The sequence below is a fragment of the Triticum dicoccoides genome, chromosome 3B (assembly GCF_002162155.2).
Source record: "Triticum dicoccoides isolate Atlit2015 ecotype Zavitan chromosome 3B, WEW_v2.0, whole genome shotgun sequence".
In the NCBI taxonomy this organism is placed as follows: Eukaryota; Viridiplantae; Streptophyta; class Magnoliopsida; order Poales; family Poaceae; genus Triticum; species Triticum dicoccoides.
Window position 1 is genome coordinate 770,444,730 of NC_041385.1, and position 8,576 is coordinate 770,453,305.

The following is an 8,576-nucleotide window of genomic DNA, read 5'->3' on the forward strand; positions in this document are numbered from 1 at the left end:
GCTAGAGTTGGCTCTCGAATGCTCAGGAGGGGGGCTCCGTCAGGAAAATTTGTTTATAGCCTGGTACTACTTCCCAAAAACGTTCGATTTTCCATGGTTGAATCCGAAACGTTTGGGAGTTATCGGGGTCCTTTCGTATTGGAGCCATAATAGCTGGTGGACAACTAGCGCCAGTGAACATTTTTTTTTTCTGAATAAAGACGCCCAAAGGGCATCTTAGATCTGAGTAATATCGAGGAAAACAAAGGTCGGTATAACAGGTTCCTTGCAAGAGCAGCAGTAGAGCGAACTGTGGGGCACCCTATATCTCGCCCTCAACGAGAGGGTAGGAACCATCGCTGAATGGGAGGATCAAGATGGGCTGACCCAAGAGCACGGGAGGCCACAACCTCCTTTTTTCTGATTCATTTGTTGCTTTATTTTTTTAATTTTCTTTATACTTTAAAATATTCTAAATATATATTACAAAAAACACTCTATAAAAACATATGAAAGATGTTGACCAAGCATTTGAAAAATGTTAAATGCATATAGAAAAATGTTTATGACATATACCAAAAATGTACAAAATATGTGTATAAAAATTTGATCATGTATTTAAAAAATGTTAATCAAGCATTTTTATTTTTTGAACAAGTATTTAAAAAATGTTGATCAAGCATTTGGAAAATATTAAATGTGTATAGAAAAAATGTTGACCATGTATTAAAAGATGATGAATTTTTTATCATGTAGATAAAAAATTAATTAAGAATATGAAAAGAATGTTGAATAAGTATTTAAAAAATGGCGATCAAGCATTTGAAAAATGTTAAATATGTATAGGAAAAATGTTGAGCATATATTAAAAAAATGATGAATTTTTTGATCATGTATATAAAGTTTTTCAATCAAGCATTTGAAAACAAATGTTGCACAAGTATTTGTAAAATGTTGATCAAGCATTTGACAAATTTTAAATGTGTATAGAAAATATATTGACCATGTATTAAAAATGATGAATTTTTTATAATATATATAAAAATGTTAATCGAGTATTTGAAGAAATATTGAACAAGTATTAAAAAAAGTTAATCAAGCATCTGGAAAATGTTAAATGTGTATAGAAAATATATTGACCGTAGGTTAAAAATGTTAATCTTTCATTTTGAAAAATGTTAATCAGGCATTTGAAAAATATAAAAAATGTGTTTAAAAATGTTGACCATGTATTAAAGAATGTTAATTTGTGTTGGAAAAATGTTAAACCTATATTGGAAAATTGTTGTTTACATATACAAAAAATGTAGAAATGTAAAACAAAAGAAACAAAGGAAACCAAGGAAATGAAATCCAAAAAAATACAAAATAGTCCATAGAAAAAATAAAATAAAAGAATGGAAGAAACAAATGAAAAAAACGGAGAAGAAAAAGGAAAAAAATAGAAAAGAAATAAAAGGAAATGAAAAAAACGGGAAAAAAATCTGGGAAAATCCGGCTCGACTTGATTCCATTTGGTCGTGCCCCCACTAATTAACATGAACATTTGGTGGCCGCGATGGCTAGCAACGCTCGGTGTCTTCTTGGAGCTCCAGGGTTCTATTTCTTGTTCTCCCCTTTTTCTTCCTATTGAAGGTGAGACATATACTTGCCGCGGCGAAGTGTGGAGGTTCGCTACAACCCTTGTTCAAGCTGCCAATCGGTGTTCCTCGAGGTGGCCCATGAAGCACGTCTGGAAAACGGGGTAAGCCCAATTAGCTCATTTTTTGAGGAAACATTTAGATTAACAAAATAATATGGTATAAGAAAGCAGAAAAAACATAATTTTACATTCGCCTTTCTCTAAACTTATAAAATAAAAACTTTGTTTTGTTAAAGTTTTCCATATTGCAGATAATGAATTTGCCATGGTCCAACATAATTGACCAAAAAATAATTTGCAAAAATGTTGTCAAAAGGAATTCAAAAAACATGATATAAATAATATGTTTTCCATGATATTATTAATAAATAATTAAAAATTGCCATGCTCCAACTGAAAGGTGTAAATAATAGAATTGCCATGGTCTAACTAAAAAATTGTCATGGTCTAAATAATAAAATTGCCATGCTACCTTTAAAAAATTACCATGAACTAAATAATTAAATTGTCATGATACCTACAATAGAACTACCATGGTGTAATTAAATAAAATTTTCCATGGTGTAATTAAATAAAAAAATTCACGGTGTAATTACATAAAATTACCATGGTGTAATAAATAAAAATTGCAATGGACTAACTGAAAAAGTCTCGTAGTACCTACAATAAAATAGCACATGGCAAATTTAGAAACTTCCTCCTCTAAAAACATGGCAACCTTTTGGAATTTGTAATGCCACATGGCAAATTTTACAAAATTATGTGTGGCAAGTTTTAAACATTTGTTCCTAAAAAACATGAGAACTTGAAGCTTGGCCACGACCCACTACCTCCCGACCACGACGGCTCGAACTACATCCACGGCGGAGCTTGCACGGCCACCCAAGAGATTGATTCGAGCTCCGGCAGCATTGGGAATGAGACGAGGAAGGGCGGGGGCTGTGGCAGTTGGCATGGCCGGAATCAACCTCGAACGGTGGCGAGGATGGAAGGCGCTAGAGCTGAAAATTCTCTCCCGCCATCCGTTTCTTGTTTACTGTTTACTGTAAAAATTGCCTCCAAAACTAGGTATCTAGGGTACAAGGGCTTTTTTTAGAGGGGGCTTGATAATTTTTTTAGGATGATATCGTTTTGCAGGATCTGGAATTGATGTTTTAGACCTTAGCGGGGGCATTTTGTCAAATTAGCAGGCAGGTACGCTTGCGGCGGGCGTGTGTTTGCAAATTCACCGAGCAGCTCCGGTCCTCGCCGTCAGATGCGGATCGGACGGTGGACGCCAAAAGAGAAAGAAAAAGGCATAAAGCTTGCGCATCTTTACCCTAGCCGCCGCACGCACTCCGTTTCCTGTCGGCGCTGACACCCACAACTTGCCCCCTCCCCGGCCACCCCCTTCTCTCCCGCCAGGAGGTAGCCGCCGCCGCCGCCGCCACCAGCGCGCATGGTTTGCGCCGCCGTCTCACTAGCCGGCGGAAGTGCCACTGCCACTGCCACCTCCCTCTCCCGCCGGCCAGCGCTCGGCCTCCGCAGCCGCCGCCTGCTCTGGGCGCGCGCGATGAGCCACGTCGCGCCGCGGCTCAGCTCCGCCACGGTCGGGGCCCCCACGCCCGACCACGACCAACGGCCCGGCAGGGCCAGGGCTGTGGCTGCGCAAGCAGGTAATGGAGTCCGCTTCTGTTTATTGGGATTTGGATAGCTGATTCCTACCAGGGGTTTCAGTGGAAGTAGGCTGCTGATTGTTGAACTGGTGAATAGAAGCCACAAGACCCTGCAGTCTAATGTTTCTATGGAAACACAGTGGTTCAATTGTTGTGTGCTAATCTGTAACCCCTGCAGACTGTACTGCACACACTGGTTAATATTTTGTCTGCTTGACAACGTTCTGTATTGGTTGTTCAGTTCTATCCGGTAACAGTTAGTTGCTATGTGCCAATCGATTAATCTTGCTAGAGCTCTTGTGTTTGTACAAGTAGTCGACTAACATGGGTCCCGACTCACGATAGTTGTATATTCTCGTCATTTACCTTTATCTCGTTCATAACATTGGAAATGCTTGAAAAAGCAATGAACTAATGGCAAGTTCCTGCATCAACAGGACCGAGGCAAGCACTGATATCACTGTCGGATAAAACGGACTTGGCCAATCTTGGAAACGGTCTTGAGAGCTTGGGGTAACTCTTTTGTGCATCACCATGGGGAATTATGTTGTACACGAATGCCTACTTCAGGCAGTGCTGATTCATCACATATATCGCCTTTCCTGAAGCTCTAGTTATGTAGGGTCTTATGAAGATTTTTGCGCCTTGTAGGTTTTCTATCATCTCCACTGGAGGTACAGCGTCTAGTCTGGAAGCAGCCGGAGTGAATGTTACAAAAGTTGAACAGATTACAAATTTTCCCGAAATGGTATAGCTTAATTTATTCTTTGGCTGCTGCAGCATTTCTTGAAATGTTTTTATTCCAAGCATTGTTTATCATAGTCAATAAAGTAGTTCCTGAATAAAATTTGTGCAAGTGTTTTAAAATTTCATTTTGTGAAATGTTTCTGTACCATACTATAGACCTATAGTTGATATAGTTGGCAAGTCTGATGTCCATTCATGTAAAAGGTGCATGTGGATCTGATATAATAATCTTTGATGTCTCTTGAATCCTCATAATAGTTGCCTCTGGCTAGTCACTTAAAGGATATTTAGTCTATATCTTTCTTTTCATCTCCATTTACATTTCTCTTTTGGTGATTGCAGCTTGATGGAAGAGTAAAAACATTGCACCCCAGTATACATGGTGGTATTCTTGCCCGAAGAGACCAGGAGCATCATCTTAAAGCATTGAATGAGCATGGCATAGGTGAGAGTCCATACTTTTCATCTTATGTTAGTGGACCGTTGTAATATTCTTCCAATTATCATGCCATGATATAACAATCTTGGCTTGTATTCTCATTAAATTAGGACATTTCTTTGGGCACAGGGACATTTGATGTGGTTGTGGTGAATTTGTATCCATTCTATGATAAGGTCACCTCTGGTACAATTTCTTTTGAGGATGGCATTGAAAATATTGATATTGGTGGGCCTACATTGATCCGGGCTGCAGCGAAGGTAACTACGTTTATCATTTGAAATTACATACTTAGCGGCTGGTTGCAGTTGTTGCAATCTACGGTAACATTGAGTTCACGTTAACATATGTCTGCTTGCTGTTTATTGAAAATGTGCTCTATGTTCATTTATACTCATGGGATCGATGTAATAGTTCTGTACAACTGTTGTACGGCTTAATACTGATATCTTTGTTAACCTGACAGAATCATAAGGATGTTCTTGTTGTTGTGGATCATCATGATTACCCTGCTCTATTGAAATATCTACAAGAAAAGCAAGCGGACCCACAGTTCCGCAGGATGCTGGCATGGAAAGCTTTCCAGCATGTGGCTTCTTATGATTCAGCCGTCTCAGAGTGGTTGTGGAAGCAATCGAGCGGTGGTATGATCCTTCTTTTGGTAAATGGTCAAATACTTATCTGAAAGTTCGTCTGCTATTTCTATCAGATATCACATTGTCTTGGTTGTATTTATGTAGGAGAAATATTTCCCCCAAGCTTTACTGTTCCCCTCTCAATGAAGTCTACACTTCGTTATGGTGAAAATCCTCATCAAAAGGCCGCATTTTACGGTGACAGGAGTCTTTCTCTAGTCAATGCCGGTGGTATTGCAACATCATTTCAGCACCATGGAAAGGTTAGGGCGTCACATATATATTTATTTTCATGTTCCTGTTACAACAACAGTGGTCCACTAATTATTCAAGAGTATACAAAGAGCAATCTATTTTGGGTTGTTGCCACGAACTCCATGTTTCTCTAAATTTAATATTTGGTTTGTTCAGTACACACACACACACACCTTGTTTTTGGATATCCATGCTCCTTGTGAACTCATATTGTCAAAAAGTTCAGCGATGCTTCTTCAGGGGTTTTCATAACTCCTTCCTCTTTGCAGGAAATGTCTTATAACAATTACTTGGATGCTGATGCTGCATGGAATTGTGTGTCAGAGTTTGAAAATCCTACTTGTGTTGTGGTAAAGCACACCAATCCGTGCGGTGTTGCATCCCGGCAGGATGTTCTTGAGGCATACAGGTTGGCCGTAAGGGCAGATCCTGTGAGTGCATTTGGCGGAATCGTTGCATTCAACACCACAATTGACGAGGTATGCACTAGACTCTGATCTTATGCTTCGCAAGCTCATACCGTTTTTGTAGTTGTGTTACTGCCCATGACATGTTCCTGCATGCTGATTTGCAAATTCTCAATTAGTCGTGAATTGTGATAGCCTGAGAGGGGCAAATAATAAAATTTCTCTGGTGTAGGATCTTGCAAAGGAGATTCGCGAGTTTAGAAGTCCTACAGATGGCGAGACTCGGATGTTCTATGAGATCGTGGTGGCACCAGGATACACAGAGAAGGGCCTCGAGGTCCTCAAAGGGAAATCCAAGACGTTGAGGATCCTTGAGGCAAAGAGAAGTGGGAAAAACATGCTGTCGCTCAGGCAGGTCAGTGGTGGTTGGCTAGCTCAAGAGTCCGACGATCTAACCCCAGAAGACATCACCTTCACGACGGGTTCTGAGAGAGCTCCGACGGACAGTGAGCTCTCGGATGCCAAGTTCGCCTGGCTCTGCGTGAAGCACGTCAAGAGCAACGCCATTGTGATTGCCAAGGTAAGTGCATTTCTCAGTGTGCCAAATAAAACATAGGTACAGTAAATTGCAGTTTGCAACTCAACCGTTGAAAGCAAAAACACCCCCCGTTTTCAGTACTTGTATTCCATATGGTATCATGTATTTTGACCTTTTGCTGAACTTGCACCAATTTTCGACTTTGGTTTTATCTCCATGCCCGCCTATGGACCATCTGTTGGTGTGGCGCCTGATGGGGGGAGCAACCTGTTTGAAACTAGTGCAAAGTGCAACCCAATGCCGAGATACTTGGCATAATCTGCAAAGAAAGAAACTCTGAACTTGCCCCAATTCACCTATGGATCATCTGTTGGTGTGGCGTGTGCTGAGGAACCTGTCTAAACCTAGTGCAAAGTGCAACCCAACGTCAAGATACTTGGCATAATTTGCAAAGAAACTCCGGTCCAGTATCCATTTTTTCTTTTCATCCATTGTCAAATTAGGTAGTGCAAACTCACAAAATCACTGACCTGCCAAGTTTAGTTCAGTGAATGGTTTTGCTGAGTGAATTGACTTGACTGATCCTCCTGTGAGTGCAGGACAATTGCATGCTGGGCATGGGCAGCGGGCAGCCAAACAGGGTGGACAGCCTGAGGATCGCCTTCAGGAAAGCAGGGGAAGCCGCCAAGGGAGCCGCTCTGGCCAGCGACGCCTTCTTCCCATTCGGTGAGAACAAAACAACAACCGCATTTGATTTGACCAAGTGATGTCTTACAGGTCGGAAAGTTGACTCGTGTAAATGAAACTGCAGCTTGGAAGGATGCCGTGGAGGAAGCGTGCGAGAACGGCATCGGCACGATTGCGCAGCCCGGCGGCAGCATGAGGGACAAGGACGCCGTCGACTGCTGCAACAAGTACGGGGTCTCCCTCCTGTTCACCGGCGTCCGCCACTTCAGGCACTGAGCCTAACCTGAGTCCGTATGGTCATATCACCGGTCTACTGTCAGTCAGTCCGCCGTGGGAACTTGCGGATGTTTGTCGCAATAAGACAGACGCAGGTGATTCTGAGTCCAACTAGGATTAGTTGTATGACGGTGGCGAAAGCATTTTGCCACGTACGCAAGTGAGGACGCCTAGGTGTTCGTCACATTGCTGAGCCAGCAGCGGCTGCGTAATAACAAGGTCGGAAAACCAGGGGCCATGTACTAGCTAAAGTAAGCAAAAAGTGTGTTTGTATTCAGACGTCGACATGAATCCAACTTGTGAGGCTGTTCTGACCTTTTCAGATGCCAGCACGTGATCTTGGCCTGAAGATTTGTGTTTACCAGCAACCTTCAGATGCTGGTTTGTAGAATTATGCCAATTCTGTGGATGGGTAAAGGGTATCAGATGCTGCCTGAGTGTTGCTTCCAGAGAAAGAGACTATGAATGATCGTTTTCATTTTTTCCTTCTGGAATTCAGATGGATATAATGAAATCTAGAAGCATTCTACTGAGAGAAGCACGACGGGAATCGCGCTGAAGCAGAATGAGATCTCAATCAACTTTCAGATGCATTTGCAGCTGAACAGTGCCCTGCTTTGTTGCTTGTTACAACCTGGGCAATGTACGGATCTCTGCTGTAGAATTTGAGCAACTTGCATGCTGACAGCCTCCAAGAGAGTTGTATCGCACTCTGTTTATCCTAATCATTTACATTCTTCCATGAAGCAGTTACAGCAAACCATTTGCAATAACAGGTACAGGTTCACCTGGAAAGAAACATTTGTGCCTCATCTATGGCAGCACAAACTAGCTGATCTTTCACTATGTACACTAGTATGCATAGCTAACAGTCTTAACATCCTCAAGGGGATTCCTATAGCATCATGTCGCGGCGAGCCTGGGCAGCGATGCGCACCGCCAAATGCGACGGTCTAAGAATGAGACCAATGCCTAATGCATACCCTCTAGTCCATTTTGCGCTGATCAGAGGCTTGAGCTTGGCGCTCACATTATCATCCCCCGAGGAGAAACATTCCCTGGTCACCACAACCACCATCTGCTCCAGCACCCGACCTCTCTCCGCGACGAACTTGAGGAAAGTAACCTGGCTTCTCGACCCTCGGAACTCGTAAAAGAACACCTTCTTCATGCTCTCCATGACGCATTTGATGGGGCCGCCTTCCTGCCAGAACCTGAGATTGACCTTGAGGTTAGGGAAGCATCTAAGGAAGCCAGGCACTTTCTTGACATCATTGCGGAGGCCAAATTGCATCTCTATGGCCAAAATCTGTACA

General features: G+C 42.1%; 1 protein-coding gene across 1 annotated transcript; it reads left to right on the plus strand.

The window, feature by feature from the left end:
- The first annotated feature begins 2,961 nt into the window (after window positions 1–2,961).
- LOC119278396 (bifunctional purine biosynthesis protein PurH-like) lies at window positions 2,962–7,669 on the plus strand. The gene is made up of 11 exons (XM_037559749.1): window positions 2,962–3,276; window positions 3,714–3,789; window positions 3,928–4,024; window positions 4,366–4,468; window positions 4,592–4,722; window positions 4,929–5,106; window positions 5,203–5,360; window positions 5,622–5,831; window positions 5,992–6,339; window positions 6,897–7,023; window positions 7,109–7,669. Exons 1-11 carry the CDS (start codon window positions 3,060–3,062, stop codon window positions 7,258–7,260), a joined length of 1,797 nt encoding a protein of 598 aa, XP_037415646.1. The 5' UTR covers window positions 2,962–3,059; the 3' UTR covers window positions 7,261–7,669.
- Window positions 7,670–8,576: the final 907 nt, after the last annotated feature.

Coding starts and splice junctions, on each gene's coding strand:
- LOC119278396 (XM_037559749.1), top strand. CDS start 3,060: ATGGTTTGCGCCGCCGTCTCACTAGCCGGCGGAAGTGCCACTGCCACT. Junction 3,277..3,713: donor GGCTGTGGCTGCGCAAGCAG/GTAATGGAGTCC, acceptor CTGCATCAACAG/GACCGAGGCAAGCACTGATA. Junction 7,024..7,108: donor CGACGCCTTCTTCCCATTCG/GTGAGAACAAAA, acceptor ATGAAACTGCAG/CTTGGAAGGATGCCGTGGAG.